The sequence below is a fragment of the Bos indicus x Bos taurus genome, chromosome 8 (assembly GCF_003369695.1).
Source record: "Bos indicus x Bos taurus breed Angus x Brahman F1 hybrid chromosome 8, Bos_hybrid_MaternalHap_v2.0, whole genome shotgun sequence".
NCBI classification, from domain to species: Eukaryota; Metazoa; Chordata; class Mammalia; order Artiodactyla; family Bovidae; genus Bos; species Bos indicus x Bos taurus.
In genome coordinates, this window is record NC_040083.1 from 7,832,671 (window position 1) to 7,855,470 (window position 22,800).

General features: G+C 40.5%; 1 protein-coding gene across 2 annotated transcripts in view; it reads right to left on the minus strand.

Moving 5' to 3' along the window:
• The window catches only part of MTMR9 (myotubularin related protein 9), a 73,037-nt gene that overhangs the window by 30,772 nt on the left and 19,465 nt on the right, over positions 1-22,800 (minus strand). For both annotated transcript variants that reach the window (XM_027548998.1, XM_027548997.1), the window contains exons 2-3: positions 13,043-13,151; positions 8,873-8,998 (exon numbers count right to left, since the gene is read on the minus strand). In XM_027548998.1, coding sequence (XP_027404799.1) covers positions 8,873-8,998; positions 13,043-13,151 — 235 coding nt within the window. The remainder of the gene's footprint in view (positions 1-8,872; positions 8,999-13,042; positions 13,152-22,800) is intronic.

Below are 22,800 nucleotides of genomic sequence, written 5' to 3' on the forward strand. Positions count from 1 at the left end.
GTAAGCTAACTCTTTTTTCAGAGAGAGGTAGTGGGGGACAGCCCCCCATAAAGTCAGAGGTGTAGGTGAAAGCACAAAGCAGAAAGTAGGCAGACTCTGATTTTGGGGGTATATGCTCGAGAATTTCCAGGGGGACTCCTGAGGCTCGATCCCGCCTTTGCGTATGCTGAGCCTCCTTCCTCATGAAGGGCGGAGTTCCTCACGCTGGCTCCCGGCAGTGATAGACTTCTAATTGAGCTATTCCAGATCCTGAAAGATGATGCTGTGGAAAGTGTTGCACTCAATATGCAATATGCACTCAATATGCAATATGCTGACTCCCGGCAGACATTGTGATACATACATATATATATGTACACAATGGAATATCAGTCATTAAAAGGAATGAATTTGAGTCAATTGAAACAAGGTGGATGAACCTCGAGCCTGTCATATGGAAAGAGAAAACAACTGCAGTATGGTACTGTGTATACATGGCATCTAGAAAAACGGCACTGATGAACTAACTGCAGGGCAGGAATAGACACACAGACGGTCTTGTGGATGCAGAGGAGGAAATGAATCAAGAGAGCAGCACTGACAGATACACACCACCACGTGCAAAAACAGCTGATGGGAAGCTGCCATGTAACACAGGGGCCAAGCCCGGCGCTCTGTGACACACGCTCTGTGACACACGCTCTGTGACAGCCTGGGAGGGGATGCTGGGGGAGAGAGCCTCAGGAGGGAGGGCATGTATATACACACTTACGCCTGATTTGTGTTGTTGTATAGCAGAAACCAACACAATATTGTAAAGCAATTATTCTCCAATTAAAAAAATTAAGTTAAAAAAAAGAATGAATGTGCAAATAAACAGATAAAACTACCACCTTAAAAAAGAAAAGAAAATGTGAGTTGTCTTTATAACAACAGGCTCTCTAGAGTTTATAACTCACGGCAAAAGTTATCTAGTTAGGGCCTTCTGAATATAGCCTTCAAATAAAAATAGGACAAGCTGAAAAAAAAAAAAGTGGTACCTAGATACAATGGAATATTCCTCAGCTGTAGGAAGGAACGAAATTGGCTCCCTGGACACTAAGGGGCGAGTGGGGGAAGCATGAACTGGGGGACTGGGGCTGACACGCACACACTACTGACACTACGTGGAAACAGGTGACCAGTGAGAACCTACTGTGCGGCCCAGGGAGCCTCACTCAGGCTCTACGGCGACGTAAACGGGAAGGCTGCCCAGAAAGGGGTGCACATACAGGAACAGCTGACGCACTCTGCTGTACAGCGGAGACTAACACAACGTAGAGAACCTATACTCCAATAAAAACTTTTTAAAAATAAGAACACAAAATGCACCTCTGTACACAGCATATATTTCAATTTTACTTTTTCTTTCTTTAGCTGCGTCAACAGCTTGCAGAACCTCAGTCCTCTGATCAGGGACTGAACCCAGGCCCTCAGCAGTGAAAGCCTGGAATCTTAACTACTAGGCTACCAGGGAACTCCCTTGCTTTTTTCCTTTAATTCATTCTGACAATCTCTGTGTTTTACTTGGGGTGTTAAGCTCAGTAATACTAAATATTGATATTGCTGGATTTTAGTCTAGCATTTATTTTGTTTGCCCCTTCATTTTTTTATTGCTATTTCTTCTTTCCCACTTTCTTTTGAACTACTTTTTAGAACTCCACTTTAATATATTAACTTTAAATCACATCTCTTAACATTTTTAAGTGATTGCTCAGACCACCTTTCCTGCCTCCTGAGAAATCTGTATACAGGTCACGAAGCAACAGTTAGAACTGGACACGGAATAACAGAGTGGTTCCAAATTGGGAAAGGAGTACGTCAAGGCTATATATTGTCACCCTGTTTATTTAACTTATATGCAGAATACATCATGCAAAATGCCAGGCTGGATGAAGCACAAGCTGGAATCAAGATTTCCGGGAGAGATATCAATAACCTCAGATATACAGATGACACCACCCTTGTGACATAAAGCGAAGAAGAACTAAAGTGCCTTTTGATGAAAGTGAAAAGAGGAGAGTGAAAAAGCTGGCTTAGAAAACTCAACATTCAAAAAACAAAGATCACGGCATCTGGTCCCATCATTTCATGGCAAATAGGTGGGGAAATAATGGAAAGAGTGACAGACTTTATTTTCTTGGGCTCCAAAATCACTGTAGATGGTGACTGCCGCCATGAAATTAAACAACGCTTGATCCTTGGAAGAAAAGCTATGACCAACCTAGACAGCATATTAAAAAGCAGGGACATTACTTTGCCAAGAAAGGTCCGTCTAGTCAAAGCTTTGGCTTTTCCAGTAGTCATGTATGGATGTGAGAGTTGGACCATAAAGAAAGCTGAGAACCAGAATTGATGCTCTTGAACTGTGAGAATGAGAAGACTCTTGAGAGTTCATTGGACTGCAAGGAGATCCAACCAGTCAATCCTAATGGAAATAAACCCTGAATATTCACCGGAAGGACTGATGCTGAAGCTGAAACTCCAATACTTTGGCCACCTGATGCGAAGAGCCGACTCACAAGAAAAGACCCTGATGCTGGGAAAGACTGAAGGTAGGAGGAGAAGGGAATGACAGAGGATGAGATGGTTGGATCGCCTCACACACTTGATGGACATGAGTTTGAGCAAGCTCCAGGAGTTGGTGATGGACAGGGAAGCCTTGCGTGCTGCAGTCCAGAGAGTCACAAACAGTCGGACACGACTGAGCCAATGAACTGAACTGACTCTATGATTACTTTTACTGAACTGAAGTGACAAGGACAATCGTTCTCAACTAGGGGTGATTTTGCCTCGAGGGAACATTTGTTAATGAGTGGAGACAATTGGGGGTTGGAGAAGACCACTGCTGACATCTAGTGGTAGACCAGGGATACTGCCAAACACCCTACAATGCACAGGACAGCTTCTCACAACAAAGAATTATACAGCCCACAGGTCTACAGTGCCAAGTTTGAGAAACTGCTCCAGGGATTATAATATATACTGTTAACTTAAACATTAGCCCATGTTACATAACATGTAAAAACTCTGAAACTGTATAGGTTTATGTATCCATTCAGAGAGACAGGCATACCAGACCACCTGATCTGCCTCTTGAGAAACCTGTATTCAGGTCAGGAAGCAACAGTTAGAACTGGACATGGAACAACAGACTGGTTCCAAATAGGAAAAGGAGTACGTCAAGGCTGTATATAGTCACCCTGCTTATTTAACTTATATGCAGAGTACATCATGAGAAATGCTGGGCTGGAGGAAGCACAAGCTGGAATCAAGATTGCTGGGAGAAATATCAGTAACCTCAGATATGCAGATGACACCACTCTTATGGCAGAAAGTGAAGAGAAACTAAAGAGCCTCTTGATGAAAGTGAAAGAGGAGAGTGAAAAACTTGGCTTAAAGCTCAACATTCAGAAAACTAAGATCATGGCATCTGGTCCCATCACTTCATGGCAGATAGACGGGGAAACAGTGAAAACAGTGGCTGACTGTATTTTTCTGGGCTCCAAAATCACTGCAGATGGTGACTGCAGCCATGAAATTAAAAGACGCTTACTCCTTGGAAGGAAAGTTATGACCAACCTAGACAGCATATTAAAAGGCAGAGACATTATTTTGCCAACAAAGGTCTGTCTAGTCAAGGCTATGGTTTTTTCTGTGGTCATGTATGGATGTGAGAGTTGGACTATAAAGAAAGCTGAGCGCCGAAGGATTGGTGCTTTTGAACTGTGGTGTTGGAGAAGACTCTTGAGAGTCCCTTGGACTGCAAGGAGATCCAACCAGTCCATCCTAAAGGAGATCAGTCCTAGGTGTTCATTGGAAGGACTGATGTTGAAGCTGTAGCTCCAATACTTTGGCCACCTGATGCAAAGAGCTGACTCATTGGAAAAGACCCTGATGCTGGGAAAGATTGAGAGCAGAAGGAGAAGGGGACGACTGAGATGAGATGGTTGGATGGCATCACCGACTTGATGGACATGGGTTTGGGTGGACTCTGGGAGCTGGTGATGGACAGGGAGGCCTGGTGTGCTGCGGTTCATGGGGTCGCAGAGTTGGACACGACTGGTCCGCTCAGCCACCCCACACCCATTTTTAACAACATCGTTTCTGTGTAACATGCCTACATACCATAAATACCACAGAGGCAATGCTATAGTTTTTGTTTTAGTCATACATATTTTAAAGACATTAAAAAGAAAAAATAGCTTGTTATATTTAATTATACCATTTCCAATATTCTTCAATTATTTTGAATATTCAGGTTTCCCTCTGGTATTATTCCCCTTTAGTCTGAATAACTTCTTTTAACATTTCTTATAGTGAAAGTCTCTTAGTGATAAGTTCTTAGTTTCTTTTTATCTGAAAATGTTGTCTCACCTTCTTCCTTGTGAGATATTTTTACCAGATACAGAATTCAGGGTTGATAGGCTTTTTACCTTTCAGCACTTTTTAATAGAAGTTTTGTTGGGACTTCCGTGGTGGTCCAGTGGTTAAGAATCTGCCCTGTGATGACGCAGGGGTCAAGGGTTTGATCCGTGGTCAGGGAAGAAGTTGCAGAGCAACTAAGCTGGACCACTGTAACTACGCAGCCCACATTTTTGGAGCCCATGCGCCACACCTAGAGAGCCCATGCGCCACACCTAGAGAGCCCGTGGCCCACAGCAAAAGACTGCACATGGTGCAATAAAGGTCCTGTGTGCCACAACCAAGACCCAACACAACTGAATATACTCTTTAAAAATAAATAAAATTTAAAATATAAAAGTTTTATCATGTCGTCTCCATAAATTCTGATGAATAGTGCATGGTCATCTGAATTATCTCTGTATGTAATGTGTTGTTATTAACTGGCAACTTTCAAGACCTTCATTTGACCATTGCTCTTTGACAATCATGTGCCTAGCCTGATTTTTCTCATACTCATCCTGTTTGGGGCTTGCTGAACTTTTTGAACTTATAAAATTGACCAAATTTTTAGCTTCTGAACATGATTTCTTTAAATGTTTTTCCTACCTATTGTCTATTCTCTCTTGGGTCTGTAATTACACACACGCTAGCCATTTTGCTCCACAGGTTTCTGAGGCTCTTTTTTCCATAATTTCCCATCTCCTTTATTTCTCCGAATAATTTCTATTGCTCTAGCTTCAATTTTACTGATTCTGTCCTGTCATCTCCTCTCTGCTATTTAACCAGGTGAACATTTTATTTCAGATATATATTTTCAAAAAATGCTGAGGGTTCATTTGACTCTTTTTAGCATTTCTATTTCTCTGTTAAGATTTCCTGTCTTGTCTCTCATTTGAAACATATTTACCTTTATGGAAAATCGAGCAATTTAAACAGCTGCTCTAAAGACCTTGAATGATCAAACATTTCAACATCTGAGGCATCTTGGGACTGGTACTTGTTGACTGTCTTTTTTTTCTTTTTTTGATAGACTCTTTTTCTTGAGAATGGGTCATAATATGAGTCATAATATCCAACTTTGGATTATATCCTATATTCACTGTGAATTTTATGTTGCAGAAAATCTGCATTCCGTTAAACACCTTTGAAGAGTGTTTTACAAGGAATTAGCTTCTTCAGACAAACCACAAACTTCATAACATCTGAGATGCATGGCAACTCAGATCAAGCAATGGTTCAGGAGTCAGCCAGAGATTCAGGATTCCACACAGAATCAAGGTTCCCCTCTTGTGGCTCTCTGGTTCCTCCCACCAGACAGAAAGTGGGCTTTCCATTAGGCTGTTAGCTGTCCGGCACCATCAATGCCGTTAACTGTGCGAACTTCAGGACAAAGCCCCAAAAAAGGAAATTTACTCTGCCATTCACTTCCTCTAAGTTTTTCCTCCCCTCCCTCTAAAATACGCTGCTTTCTGTTCACTCACCAGAGCTTCAAGTTTTTCTGCTTTATTCATAGTTTGTCACTGATATCTGCAGGAGATCTTGTCAGACAGGGGCTACTCAACCATTACCTGACCATCATCTTTTTTGTATATAATTTCTGAAGTGGTAGACTGGGGAAGTACAGATATATACTGTGTATGTGCATTTCAACAAAGTATCCGAAATAGTATTTTATTATATCCTAGAATAAAAGTATGTTAAAAGGGGAGGAACTCTTACATTTGTCATTTGTCCAACACTTTGATTTTATAGACATGGAAACAAAGTCCCAGAAAGTCAAGCAGTCAACATTAACATCTGGGATGCAATGTAAATGATTTGAGAGATAGTTTGAGCACTCTGTCTTCTCAATACCACATATCTCTTTTGGATATAACAGAGAAGTAGGGACTGGCTAATACTACTCAAAAAGTTTTTTAGACAATCAAAAAAACCTTCCTTAAGGAATACCAATGAAGTGATATGTGTCTACCTGATGGAGGATTTCAGTGATATAAAGACTTGTCATACCTTTGTCCTGTCCTGCACAAATGCACACACTCCTACATTTATTGACTTGACAAATACCTACTGCTTGCAAACCATGTACTAGGAATGCAGCAGGGAACAAGAACGGCATGGTCCCCAGCCTCCGAAAGTTTGTATTCTAGCAGCTTGTATTCTAGCTCAGGAGACAATAAACAATGAAAAGAAGCTTTCACACTGGTGACCCCCTCCTACTTGAAAGCTCTTCCCTTGGCTTTTTCCTCCACTCGTCCCTACACGGTTAGTCCTTGGTCCCTACTGACATTAGACGTTTTCCCTCAGTAATCTCAACTTCTGCCTGTGATTCTCACAATGTACACACTGATGACTCTCAATTTTTCATTTTTAACAGAGATCTCTCAAGCTCTAAACTATCTCTTATACATATTCAATGATGTGCACCACATAGGCCCTTCGAATTTGCCGTCTTCAAAACTGAACTCCACTCACTCCCTGTCGTGCACATTTCTCTGTCTTTCCCATCTCAGTAGTAAAACCTAGACGCCTCTGCCTGTTTTACCTCTCGTGTCCAGTGAGTGGGTCGCCAACTCCTTTTAATTTCACTTCCTGAAACTTTCTGCACTACAACCCCTCTGTTACTGATCCAATCATTACTTCAGTAGCCTCCTAAGCAGTTTCCCAGCATTTTGCATCAGAATTGCTTTGCTCTAACACAAATCTAATAATGTCATTTCCTCCGTGTCTTCATAAGTAATTTATTTCTGAAAGAGGCCAATGGAACTTTGGGCTACCTTAAAGTATCAGCAATAGTTCCAATCTACACTAAATGTTATGAGTGCTATCTTTTATGAGAATCAGTGACAAACTGAAGGTCTTGCCGAGAAAAGCAATCAAGACAGGGTGTGGCCCTGAGTTCAGTGGTATGAGAAAAGGCTGAAGTAAATACTCATATTTAATCTAGATAAAAGAAAACTTAGTGGGGACTTAAAACTTAATTTGAAGAACTATTTACAGTAGAGGAATAAGACAACCTGAGTACCACAGGCCACGTCAGAAACATGGGGTCTGAGTGCAGGGATGTCAGCTCAGTACCAGGACGGTGACACTGACTGGGACGCTGTGTGATGCTGCAAATCCTCTCACACTAGAGACTCTGCAAGCAGGAGCCGGACAAGCACATCATGGATGCTGTCAGCACACAGGACTTCTGAGCACAACAGGAGACTGATCTGAACGTCGGCTTGCTGAATGTAGACTTAGAGTGATTCACTTATGGCACCTAACCACAAGAGGAATAATTCACACTGATATTTTCTGGATAACCAGGAAAATCATCCAGACATCTTCCTTCCTGATCAAATTCGGACTGCCGTTTTCCACCTAGGAAGTAACTACGGATTCCTCTAAGGTAGCCATCAGGTAGTAGTCAATTGATATGAAAGAAAAGCAGCATGCATTTGAGAATGTTTACTATGTAGTTTTTAATGCTATAAAGACCTTGAAAATAAATGTAAATACAGGTAGCACAAGCTATATAAAAATGCTCTATATGCAAGAATATAAAATTCCCCTTCCTTTTTCACTTTGCTGCTATGGACGTCTTTGTTCTTTAAATTTCATGGCACCTGGTCGCTACTTCTTGATCTCTCAGGACCCATTTACAGAGGTATAGAAGAAAAAGTTAAAAAAAAATTTTTTTTGCAGACCAAAAGCATCTACTTATTGGACAACTCTAGGTTCTTTCTTAATAAGATACAGCCATTTCTTTTTTGAGGTATCTGTATATTTTGGCCAGCCAAGAGTGAAGGGGAAGGCACACTCAATGCAAGACACAAATGTTTCTCTTTTGATTCAATCAAAAAACCTTTGTAAGTAGCATCCCACGCAGGGATTGGTTCAAGATGGCACAGTAAGAGGACATGCACTCAGCTCCTCCTGAGAGAGCACTGAAATCACAGTTACTGAACAACCATCAAGAGGAGAACGCTGGAATCCACCAAAACAGATACCCCATGTCCAAAGACAAAGGAGAAGTACACCGGTCTTAGTAACCCAAATCATGAAATCACAAGAACTATCCCACAGGAAGAAATCGATACACATGGTTTTCTGATGCTCTCCGGGGTACAGAGTGAGTTCAACAGACTTCTGGGGGGATGGCTCAGAACCTAATTACTATATATAAAACTGCTTCTATGGAACACTTTTAAAACACCCCCAAATTAAAACAGGTCAGGACTATCTTTATGAAGATCTTAATGCTTTATCAGCAAGTCTACTAGAAGAAAAATTACTTAAGCTGTAGCACTGAGAACAATTATGCAAATCTTTGAATGGCAGAGGCTGCAGCACTAATAGCTATTAGCTACTTCTTTTACTTGTCAAAAGGAAGCGATCATTTTCACCAGTAAAGTGCTGCGTTATTTCTCATTACCCATTAATTCTCTCAAAAGTTACTCACAGCTGAAGAGTAGAGTTCAAACTCTTGCTCAGGGAGGAAAGAATGCCAGCCATCTTCTATCACTTCAAACATGGGCCGGTAAAAGAAAGGATACATCAGAGTGATGGAGTCCAGGGTAGATAACGCCTACGGGAAAAAAGAAGTAAAGAAAGAAAAAAGGAACGTGTCACAATTCCAAGCATTTTCTAATTGCCAAATTGATATTCATCAAATATGGCCTAAAATGATGGACACCTAATACACTTCTCTAACATTATATTTATCACTAGATACAATTATACCTTATTTTCAGCCTCTAACACGGTATCTGGCACATAACACTCAATTAGCATTTGCTGAATTAACAAAATAACAAAACAATGTGCACACCTATTCTAGAAGAAAAATGGAAAAAACTTCTTCTTGAGACCATGTAATAAGGCCTAATGAAAAGGTCCAAATGTTTCTGGGGATTAGAGAACAGGCTGCAGTTAATCAGTAAGGCCTTGGCTCAAAATCCAGTTATTAACTACATATGTAAGTTACTTAAAACCAGAGTTTCTGAGCAATTGTAAAAAAAGCTTAGTAGGCAAAGAGTCAGACTGCTGGACTCAAATTCCAGATGCCAGCGCCAACAGTGGTATTGTGTGACTCGGCCACTCCGGGCCCCAGCTGTCAATGGAGGAAATAACTCCAGAGGGCCGCGCCTAGGGCTGCTGAGGCATTAACAGAATGTGTGCAGCAGGGCTAGGACGGTACCGGACACACAGCAAGCTCTAATTTCAGCTACGGTATGCTCCACGTAGCCTCCATCAACGTGAAACTCCCTCCATTCCTGGAGTGAGCAGATGCCCTCACACCTTCATGCTACGCTAACCCCTCTCAAACCGGGGCAGTAACTCTGTGGTCCCAAAGTGAGCCTAGAGGCCATCTGAAGTACAAGGCCAAGGGATCCTGACTAGATGAGGAGCTGAGAGACGGAACGTCCCCTGTCACCTGGCAGTTACATCCTTCTGACAGGGGAGTTTTAGAAAGCATTTCTATGGCTAGAAAAAACAAAGGCACCAAAATCAATTAGCACAATTCAAACTGCTGTAATTTTGGAGACACTCAGCTGGAGGGGCGTGAGGGGGCCAACATCATGCTAACATCCCCAAGCTCTCAGAGAAAAGCTACCTCCTTCTAAGTCACAGAAAGATCAGGTCAGTAGAACCTTTATTTAATTTTTAAATTTTATTATTTTACTACTTAAAAAATATTCTTTGCAGTATTAAAAAATTTTTTCAGCTTTACTGTGGTATAAATTGATAAATAAAATGTAAAATATTTCTAACGTACAATGTGATTATTTGATACACAAACACACTGTAAAGAGTTCCCCCCTTGAGTTAATTAACACATCCATCACCTCACATATTTACCCTCTGTTGTTGCTTTTGAGAACATTTAAGTTGTACTCTCTTGGCAGATTTCAGTTACATAATACAGTGTTGACAACTATAGTCTATGTTATACATTAGATTCCCAGGTCTGTAACTTTGACCAGCCTCTCCCTATTTCACCCACCGCTAGCCCCGGGAAACCACTTTTCTACTCCCTGTTTCTATGTGTTTCCCTTTTCTGTTTTTGAGATTCCACATATAAGTGATACCATGCAATATCTGTCTCTGTCTGGCTTGTTTCACTCAGCACAACGCCCTCCAGTCTCACCCACTGTTTGCTCAGGCCATTCTTCGTGTGGCTGTTCCCACGGGCAGGACTGCTTTCCTTTTGATGGCTGAATACTATTCCACTGTGTGTGTGCACATGTGTGCACGCACTGTGTGTGTAATCTTCTTTATTCATCCATCCATCAACAGACACTTAGGTTTTTATATTCTTTGAATATTATGAATAATACTGCAATGAACATGGGAGTACAGATATCTCTTTAAAACAATCATTTTGTTTCCTTCAGATATACACCGAGAAGTGGGATTGCCAGATCAAAGATCCTTTTTCAATTTCTTGAGGAACCTCCATACTATATTAATAGTGACTGGTACAATCATTATTTTAAATCCATGTTCACAAACATTCCAGCAGGCAATAAGCACTCAGACTTGTCATGATTACATTTCATGTAGCTAGAGACAGAACTTTTCCTTTAAACACATTAATGCTCAAAGAAATAACCCTAAAAGACAACCGAAACTACACATAAAAAAAATGGTTCATCAGACTTGCTACTATAATTTAGAAAACTGAGCACTTGCCAGTTATTCTTCAAATGGGATTCTACTTAGGGTAGCAGATTTTCATTATATGAATTTTGATAACAAAGAATAGCTCAACTATGCTTTATAAGAATTCACTTATTACTACCAAATTATATCAAGCTGTATGGAGGGACAGAGGAAAACTGGACGCCAGGACAAGGCTAGAGGCCAAGCACACCGTGTGCATGCACTCTGCTGGGAAAACAATCAACAGAGCGTTCATTTTCTAAGGTCAAATCACAAGAGTGGCTCAGCATTTGCGGCTTCTTCTCAGCCATAAGGGCTTCTCTGTAGTCAGTCAGTTTCTACAGAGTTTTACATAATATTTAATATGTATAGCTAAATAAGCAACTGATTAGTGTCAAATGCTAACAAAGCTAAATGCCATCAGAGTGGGGTAATAGGCTTTTTTGCCCTGTTTCTTCACCACAGGCAATTTCACTAACATCCACCGGCTATCTTACAAGTTATAAAAGGGATAAGAAAAAAAAAATGTGCATGGGTCAGTGAAAATCCAACCCCACAACTGAAAAAAAAATAACATGCTCAACTGAAGTGGGTGAGTGGCACTACCTGGCCCAAAGAGCAAGACAGCATTTCCCTTCAACAGCCTAGAACGCACAGTGTGATTCTCACTCACGTCAACAAATTCAGCCAAGTCAGCATTTCCTATGTTATTTCCAATGATGAATATGTAACACAAAGAGTTCAGCTTATCTTCTTGTTTTCATAAGAAAAATTTAGCAAAAGCAGAAAGAAAAATACTACATGCCATTTTCTCAGTACCATAACAGTTCTTCTATTTCTGTTTTTTTTTTTTGTTTAAAAGCCAAAGGAAATCCTAGTTACAGGTTTAAGCCTTTCTGCCTCCTTTTAATAGTTAAGCCAATAGCATTTATTCTGCACACAAAGCCCATATTAGGCACTCAAAGACAGAAGGAAAAAAAAAACCTCAATGTGTCTCTATAATTATCTAGAAAATACTATAAATGTAAAGTTAACTGCTATAATTTAGTGGTAATGATGTAAAATAAAGCAATTTTAAAAATGAGTATATACCAAAAGAGTTGGTTGAAGTGAGAAAGAAAATAGTGTGTCCCTTGGACTGCAAGGAGATCCAACCAGTCCGTCCTAAAGGAGATCAGTCCTGGGTGTTCATTGGAAGGACTGATGCTGAAGCTGAAACTCCAATACTTTGGCCACCTCATGCGAAGAGTTGACTCATTGGAAAAGACTCTGATGCTGGGAAGGATTGGGGGCAGGACGGAAAGGGGACGACAGAGGATGAGATGGCTGGATGGCATCACTGACTCGATGGACGTGAGTCTCAGTGAACTCCGGAGTTGGTGATGGACAGGGAGGCCTGGCGTGCTGCGATTCATGGGGTCACAAAGAGTCGGACACGACTGAGCAACTGAACTGAACTGAACTGATTCAATTTAAACACTAAATTATCCAAGTAAAATTTCTATTATTTCTAATCTGGACATATGTTCGCTATCATTTCTATAAATACAAAATGAATACATCCTATCTCAAACAAACAGGATATACGGAAATTCAAATTTACTGAAAACAAACAAAAGACTACAATCATTAGTGATAATTACTTGCTTTACAAAAGAAAGAAGATTTTCAAAAAGTCTCAACATTTAGAAACACACAATGGAATATTATTCAGCCTTAAAAGGGAAGGAGATCCCGTCACATGCTACAACATAGATGAACCCAGAAGAATAAGTAACATTAATAACTTCTCTAAGTCAATAAAATCTTTTTACACTCCTGTAACAATGATTCAGGGTAAGGCTTTGCGTTCAGTCTTCCAGATTTGAGCCACAGAACATGACTCAAATGATATTTATCTAAAAGAGAAACATAAGAGTTACAGTGAATCCGAAAATAAAGTTCCTTCTTTTATCAAAACACGTACCTCAATGGAACTGGCTATATTCAAACATTCTTCCATTCCAGGAATATCCAACTGAATAATTCGAAAATCCTTACATTTTATGATGATGGTACCCAGTGGTCCCACAAATCTATAAAAAAATCATAAATTATGCTTAAGGACATATATACTCCCATCGCAAAGTATATGATTATTTCTTCAAAAGGAGGTGGTTAGGCGTAATCACCAGCTATACAGGCAGACCTCGTTTTATTGTGCTCACTTTACTGAGCTTCCCAGATGGTGTGTTTTTTAAAGACTGAATGTTTGCTGCAACTTTGTGTCCGGCAAGTCTGTTGGCACCATTTTTCTAATAGCATTTGCTCACTTCTCTCTGCATCACATTTTGGTAATTGTCACATTACCCAAGCCTTATTATTGTTGCTGCTATTGTGTTATACTTGTCACTGTGCCTTATCATCAGTGATCTTTGATATTACTACTGTAACTGTTTTGCGGCCCCAGTAACCTGCCCATATATGACAGCAAACTTAACTGATAAATAAGTGTCTTCTGACTGCTTGACCAACTGGCTGTTTCCCCATCTCTCTCCCTTTCCTCAGGCCTCCCTATTTCCTTAAACACAACAATATTGAAATTAAGCCAATTAATAACTCTATAATGCCCTCTAAGAGCTCAAAGGAAAGGAAGAGTCACACATCTCACTTTTTTACATCAAAAGCTAAAAAAGATTAAGCTTAGTAAGGAAGCCATGTCAGTTGAAATAGGCCAAAAGTTAGGCCTCTTATTAGCCAAATAGTTAGCAAGTTGTGAATGCAAAGGGAAGTCCTTGAAGGAAATTAAAACTGCTACTCCAGTGAAAATAAGAATGATAAGAAAACAAAAAAAGCCTAAGTGCTGATAGAAAGTTTTAAGATCAGTCGGCCATAACATTACCTTAAGTCAAAGCCTAATCCAGAGCAAGGCCCCTACTCTAATTCTCTAAAGATGGAGACAGGAAAGAAACCTATTAGAGAAAAGTCTGAAGCAAGCAGAGGTTTGTTCATGAGATTTAAGGAAAGAAGCTGTCTCCATCACATAAAAGAAAGCAGCAAGTGCTGATGTAGAAGCAGCAGCAAGTTATCCAGATACAGTTAAGGTAATTCATGAAGGTGGTTGCCTCAAACAACAGATTTTCAATGTAGACAAAACAGCCTAGGGCTTTCCTATTGGCCCAGTGGTAAAGAATCCACCTGCCAATGCAGGAGACACGGGTTCCATACCTGGTCCAGGAAGATCCCACATGCTATGAAGCAACTACGCCCATGCACCACAACCACTGACCCTGTGCTCTAGAGCCCGGGAGCCACAACTACCGAAGCTCGTGCACCCTAGAGCCCGTGCTCCACGGCGAGAGCGGTCAGCGCAAGGAGAAGCCCACGCACGGCAGTGAAGAGAAGCCCCCGCTCGCCGCAGCTAGAGAAAAGCGCAGCCCAACAGGGAAGACCCAGCGCAGCCAAAAATAAATAAAACCTTTTAAAAAAGCAGCCTTATATTGGAAGAAGATGGCATCTAGGACTTCAATAGCTAGAAAGAAGTCAATGCCTGGCTTCCAAGATTTTAAGGGCAGATATACTCTCTTCTGAGGGGATAATGTGGGTGGTGAATTAAAGCTGATACCAGTGCTCATTTACCATTTCCAAAGTCCGAGGGCCCTGAAAAATTATGTTAAATCTACTGTGCCTGTGCTCTATAAACGGAACGACAAAGCCTGGATGACAGCACATCTGTTTATAACAGGGTTAACTAAGTATGTTAAGCTCTCTGTTGAGAGCCACTGTTCAGAAAGAAAGATCCTTTTCAAAACACTACTACTCACTGAGGAGGCACCTGGTCACCTCCTATCTGAAGGAGACATACGATGACATACACGTTGTTTTCATGCCGGTCAACACAATGCCCATTCTGGAGACTGTGGATCCGACTTTGAAAACCTCTGGAAAGGATTCATCATTCTAGATGCCATTAAGAATATTTGTGCTTCACGGGAAGAGGTCAAAATATTAACATTACCAGGAGTGTGGAAGAAGTTGACTCTAACTCTGATGGATGATGTTGAGGAGTTCAAGAGTTCAGTGGAGGAAGTCACTGCAGATGTGGTGGAAATAGCAAGAGAAATAGAAGTAGCATGTGAAGATGTGAATGAACTGCTGTAGTCTCATGATAAAACTTTAATGGATAAGGGTTAGGGTTAGGGTTAGGATTAGGGTTAGGATTAGGGTTAGGGTTAGAGTTGAACCAAGTGTTTTCTTGAAATGGAGTCTACCCCTGGTAAAGATTGTTGAAATGACAACAAAGAAATCTGAATATTACGTAAGCTTAGCTGATAAAGCAGCAAGAAGGTTTGAGAAGACTGATTTTAATTTTGAGGAAAGTTCTATTGTGGGGAAAAATGCTATCAAACAGCACTGCATGCTTCAGACAGATTGTTCATGAAAGGAAAGAGTCAATCAATGTGGCAAACTTCATTCTTGTCTTATTTTAAGAAATTGTCAGAGCCACCTCAACCTTCAGCACCCACCACTCTGATCAGTCAGGGTTAATCAGCATTGAGGCAAGACCCGCCACTGGCAAAATGGTTACAACTCACTGAAGGCTCAGATGATGACTGGCATTTTGTTTAGCAATAAAGTATTTTTAAATTAAAATATATATTTTTTTCAGATATAATGCTATTGCACAGTTAACAGACTACAGCACAGTGTATCACAACTTTTATATGCATTTGGAAACCAAAATATTGACGTGATTTATTGAGGTAGTCTCCAGACTACCAAACACACAACACCTCTGCTGTGTGCCTGTATTCGACTTCCTTCTTCTCCTTTACTAGTTTAATGAAGGAAGAACCTCATGCCTCCATCATTAAAATCTGAGCCATGAATTACTTAAAATACATATATTAAAAGATTTTAATATATAAAGTCATTCACACTAGGCCAATTCATTTAGTGGAGATTATTAGGAGTCTCACTTCAAAGAATAAGAAAAATAAAACTGTAGTTGATGTATTAAGTGTTTGTATAGAGATATGTCTGAAGCATAGGAAAAACTGTTCATTTCAGATTTCACTTCCCTCCAAATTTGCAACAGTTGATTTGAAAAATAAGTATCTTTTTTTCCCAGTCTTTAAAACATATTAACTTGCAATATCTATTCTAAGTCAAGGAAAACTTCAGAGTAAATGCCATATCTAATCATAAATTTTGTTATCACTAAGTTTTGAATAAATTTATCTTACCTTAGTTGGGACTTTTGTCTTCCTTCTCCTGATGTTTTCTTTTGTCTATACTTGTTGATAGCTCTGATTTTCCTTTTGCTTTGCCACAAATTGCCCCAGTTCTTTCACATTAATACTTGTGAATATTCCCTAAACTATGACTTCTTATACTGATCCAGAACTGGTAATTGTATTTATACTGTGCCTAGTTTAGGAAGAAGACTCCTACAGCTACTCTTCCTGAATTCTGTAAATACCCCCATCCCCAACATCACTGCGGATTTGGATAAGCGAAAGTTATCAACATGGGTCAAATCCTAGCAAGAAAATTCCATCAGATATCCATAACTGGTCAATACAGTGGAATGCCTCTTATAAAGTATATTTTGAAAAGTCATATTCTTGTCATTTCCACTTCTGGCAAAGTTTGAATTTCAGGGACCATGTTTACCCTACTACCCGAAACAACTAAAATAAGGAGGCAAAATATAAGGAAGAACCATTTTCAAGACGCTGAACATCAAACAACAATTTTTAAGACATGGAACAAAGATCTCTGGGAGATGAGAAACAAGATGAGTCTGATGACTGCCCCAGTGCACTGTTTTGAGATTTTCCGAGTTATAGTGAAGGGAGGGAAGAATTGGGTGGGGCTGATAGTCTGAGAAGACCATCTATATTACGAAAGAAGGAAATTAATGAAGAAAATTTGGGTCTCAAATTAGTGACCTCAGATTCCACTATACTAGAAATATACCAGCAAGTTGAATCCAAAGCAGAGACTATTAAATAACAAAGATAAGAGAGGAAAAAATTAATTAAAAAAAGAGACAAGAGAAGATTGTAGGGAAAAACAAAGCAAAAATGACTGCTTCAAAAGATCATTTAAGAGTGATAATCTTCTAGGCAGACATTAGGAAAACAGAAAGTCACAATCTAACAATGTCAGAAATGAGAGAGGTTACAATCATATAGACTCCACAGACACTAAAAAATACTAAGGGAATATTAGGAACAATTTTATGCCAATAAATTCAACAATGTAAATGATACGGACAAATTTCAAAGAAGACACAAACTACTAAAGATCATTCAAGAACAAATAACTTGGTTAATTCTTTATCTGATAAATAAACTGAAATTTTCATTAAAATGTTTCCCACAAAGAAAACTCCAGTCCTGGGTGGCTTCACTGATGAATTCCATAAAATATTTAAGGAAAAAATACTATCAACTCAAGAAAAATTCTTCCAGAAAACTGAAAAAGAGACATTTACTTCTCAATTCACACCTAAAGCCTGGCATTTTCCTAATACAAAAACCAAAGACACGACAAGACAACTACAGACCAACAGCCCTCATAAACTAGATATAAAATTTCTAAACAAAACATTAGCAAGTTAAATCCAACAATACATAAAAGGATAATCATGAGTAACTCAGGTTTACTGCAGAAATGCATGGCAGTTTTAACAAAGTATGTTACTGTGTTAAACTGAAAAAGAAAAACCATACTCTCATCTCAACAAATACACAAAATGCATGACAAAATCCCACAGCCATTCAAGACTCTAAAATGAAACAAAACAACCCAACTCTCAGCCAACTAAGAACAGAAGTGAACTTCTTCAACCTGAAAAACAGCACTTACCAAAAGCAACTCTACCACTAAGAGTATGCTGCTGCTGCTAAGTCGCTTCAGTCATGTCTGACTCTGTGCAACCCCATAGACGGCAGCCCACCAGGCTCCCCTGTCCCTGGGATTCTCCAGGCAAGAACAGTGGAGTGGGTTGCCATTTCCTTCTCCAATGCATAAAAGTGAAAGTGAAGTCGCTCAGTCGTGTCCAACTCTTAGTGACCCCATGGACTGCAGCCCACCAGGCTCCTCTGTCCATGGGATTTTTCAGTTAAGAGTACTGGAGTGGGTTGCCATTGCCTTCTCTGACCACTAAGAGTATACTTAATGGTAAAAGGCTGAATGCTTTCTCACCAGGAATAATGCTAAGATTTCACTCTCAACACTTCTACTCAACACTGTGGAACCAGGGGCTTCCATGGTGGTCCAGTGGTTAAGAATCTTCCTTGCAGTGCAGGGGACACTAGTTCGATCCCTGGTCTGGGAAGATCGCGCGTGCTGTGGAACAACTAAGCCCGTGCACCACAACTAGTGAGCCCACACTCTACAGCCTGTGAGCCACGACTGCGGAGCCCAAGTGATGCAGCTACTGAAGCCCGAGTGCTCTGGAGCCTCGAGTTCTGCAAAAAGAGAGGCCACCACGATGAGCAGCCTGTGCACTGCAATGAAGAGTAGGCCCGTCTAGCTGCAACTAGAGAAAGCCCATGAGCAGCAACAAAGACCCAAGACAGCCAAAAAGAATTTTTGTAAGATTTTTTAAAATAAAAACATTGTACTACCAGTTACACCCAGTGCTACATAGCAAGAAAACAAGATAAGTGACATCTAGGTTGAAATGGAAGAAATAACACTGTTTTTAGTTGTTTGGAAAAGATTCTGATGCTGGGAGGGATTGGGGGCAGGAGAAGGGGACGACAGAGAATGAGATGGCTGGATGGCATCACTGACTCGATGGACGTGAGTCTGGGTGAACTCCGGGAGTTGGTGATGGACAGGGAGGCCTGGCGTGCTGCGATTCATGGGGTGACAAAGAGTCGGACACAACTGAGCGACTGAACTAAACTGAACAACTGCCTATTTAGAAAATCTGAAGAAAATTGTTTTTTAAAAAGCTATTGAGTAAATGAATTTAGTAAAGCTGAAGGATACAAAAATATACAAAAATCAATAGCTTGCATATCAATGGCAGGCCAGTAAGCAAATTATTCACTCTCTCTAGAAATAAGCTGGCTTCCCAAGTGGCTCAGCAGTAAAGAATTGACCTGCCAAGAAGGAGACTCAAGATCAACCTCTGGGTCAGGAAGATCCCTTGGAGAAGGAAATGGCAACCCACTCCAGTATTCTTGCCTGGAGAATTCCATGGGCAGAGGAGCCTGGTGGGCTACAGTTCACGGGGTTGCAAGAGTGGGACACGACTAAACAACAACAAAACAACAATAACAAAGGAAATTAGCTAACCTTGAGAGTGGCAAGCCCTAAGATGACAATGTGTCATAAAATACAGAAAGTTAAAAACTTGATTGATACAAATAAGGAATAGGAAGTTGAAATTTTAGAAATACCACTTGAAAAAGAATCAAAATATGAAATACATAGGAGAAATCCTAACAAACGATGTAAAAGACCTAGAGTGAAAAATATAATACACAGCTGAAAAAATATTTGAGACCTAAATAAGACAACTTCCCTCATAGCTCAGTCGGTAAAGAACCTGCCTGAAATGCAGGAGACCTGGGTTTGATTCCTGGGTTGGCAAGATCCCCTGGAGAAGGAACTGGCACTCCACTCCAGTATTCTTGCCTGGAAAATCCCATGGACAGAGGAGCCTGGTGAGCTACAGTCCATGTGGTCGCAAGAGTCAGACACGACCTAGCGACTAAAGCACCAAAGCACCAAATAAGATAAATGGAGTAATAGATTTGTTCATAAGTCACAATACTCAATATTAAGATGTCAGATGTTAGTTCTCACCAAGTTCATTTATCAACAGATTCACCACAATCTGGATCAAAATCACAACTGGCTGGGACTTCCCTAGTAATCCAGTGGTTAAGAATCTGCCTGCCAGTGCAGGGGTGATGAGTTCAATCTTGGTCCAGGAAGATCCTCACATGCCACGGAACAGCTAGGCCAGTGTGCCACAACTACTTAAGTGAACAGTAACTGCAGCCACGGAGTCAAAAGATGCTTGCTTCTTGGAAGGAAAGCTATGACGAGCCTAGTCAACATATTAAAAAGCAGAGACATCACTTTGCTGACAAAGGAACGTATACTCAAAGCAATGTGTTTTTTTGTCATGTACAGATGTGACAGCTAGCTGTAAAGAAGGCTGAGTACTGAAGAATTGAGGCTTTCAAACTGTGGTGCTGGAGAAGACTCTTGAGAGTCCTTTGGTGAGCAAGATCAATCCAGTCAATCCTAAAGGAAATCAGTCCTGAATATTCATTGGAAGGCCTGATGCTGAAGCTGAAGCACCAATACTTTGGCCACCTGATGTGAACAGCTGACTCATTGGAAAAGTCTCTGATGCCGGGAAAGAATGAAGGCAAAAGGAGAAGGGGGTGATAAAGGATGAGATGGTTAGATAGCATCATTGACTCAACGGACATGAATTTGAGCAAACTCTGGGAGATACTGAAGGACAGGGGAATCTGGCGTGCTGCAGTGTATGGGGTCCCAAAGAGATGAACATGACTTAAGGACAGAACAACAGCAACAAACTATCCAGCAACACATTAAAGGATCACACACCACGTTCAGGTGATCACACACCATGCTCAGGTGATCACACACCATACTCAGGTGAAGTTTATCCCAAGAATGCACACATGCTTCAAAATACACAAATCAATCAATTTGACATACCATGTTAACAAATGAAAGAATAAAAATCATATGGTCATTTCAATAGACCCAAAAAAAGCTTTTTGACAAAATTTAACACCCATTTATGACTAAAAACTCCAGAAAATGGGCACAGAGGGAATCAACCTCAACACAATAAAGACCATATATGACAAACCCACAGCAAACATCATTCTCAATGGTGAAAAACAGAAATGAAAGCATTTTCCCTAAGATCAGGAACAAGACAAGGATGCCCACTCTCACCACTCTTATTCAACACAGTTTTGGAAGTCCTGGCTCTGGCAATCAGAGAAGAAAAAGAAATAAAAGGAATACAAATTGGAAAAGAAGAAGTAAAACTGTCACTGTTTGCAAATGACATGTTACTATACACAGAAGATCCGGAAGATTCCACCAGAAAACTACTGGACATCAATGAGTTTGATAGTTTCAAGACACAAAATTAGTGCACAGGGCTTCCCTGGTGGTCCAGTGGTTAGGAATCCGCCTGCAATGCAGGTGCCACAGGTTCAATCCCTGGTCCAGGAAGACCCCATGTATCATGGAGCAACTAAGCCTGTGCACCACAACTACCAAGCCAGCACTCTAGAGACCGCAAGCCACAACACCTGAGTCCATGCAGTGCATCAACTGAACCCCATGAGCCTAGAGCTTAAGCTCCAAAACAAGAGAGGCCGCCGCAATGAGAAGCCATGCCCTGCAACTAGAGAGAGCCCATGCGCAGCAACAAAGACCCAGTGCAGACAAAAACAAATAACGAATGCATGGAAAGTGAGATTAAGGAAACAATCCCATTTACCATCCCAACAAAGGAATAAAATACCCACGAGTGAATCCACCTAAGGAAAGAAAAGACCTGTGCTCAGAAAGCCATAGAATACTGATGAAAGAAATGAAAGAGGACACAAACAGGTGAAAAAACATACCATGACCAATGCCAAAGAACTGATGCTTTTGAACTGTGATGCTGAAAACTCTTGAGAGTCCCTTAGACTGCAAGGAGATCAAACCAGTCAAGCCTGAAGGAAATCAGTCCTGAATATTCATTGGAAGGACTGATGCTGAAGCTCCAATTCTTTGGCCACCTGAGGTGAAGAACTGACTCAGTGGAAAAGACCCGATGCTGGGAAAGACTGAGGGCAAGAGGAGAAGGGGACAACAGAGGATGAGATGGTTGGATGGCATCACCGACTCAATGGACATGAGTTTGAGCAAGCTCTGGGAGTTGGTGCCGGACAGGGAAGTCTGGTGTGCTGCAGTCCATGGGGTCACAGAGTCGGACTCAACTGAGTGACTGAACTGAACTGATACTACACAAAGCCATCTACAGATTCAATGCAATTTCTAGCAAAATTAATGGCAGGCTTCAGAGAATTAGAACAAAAAAATTTACAATTTGTAAGACCCCGAATAGCCAAAGCAAAGTTGAGAAAGAAAAACAGAGGTGGAGGAATCAGGCTCTGCAATTTCAAACTACGTTACAAAGCTACAGTAATCAACAGTAAGAAATACAGACCAATGGAACAAGACAGAAAGCTCAGAGATAAACCCAAGCTCCTGGGATCAGCTGATCTACAACAAAGGAAGCAAGAATATACAATGGAGAAAAAACAGCCTCTTCAATAAGTGGTGCTGGGAAATCTGGACAGCAGTAATGAAATTAGAACATTACCTAACACCATACACAAAAGTAAACTTAAAATGGACTAAAGACCCGAATGTAAGATCAGATACTACAAGACTCTTAGCTGAAAACAGGAAAAAAATCACTCTCTGACATAAATCACAGCAAGATCTTTTTTTACCCACCTTCTAGAATAATGAAAATAAAAACAAAAAATAAATAATTAAGACCTAATTAAACTTAAAAGCTTTGGCACAACAAAAAGAAACCATAAACAAGAAGAAAAGACAACCCTCAAAATGCGAGAAAGTTTTTGCAAACAAAGCACTGACAAAGGATTAAGCTCCTTATATACAAACAGCTAATGGAGTGCACGCGTGCGCGCGCGCTCT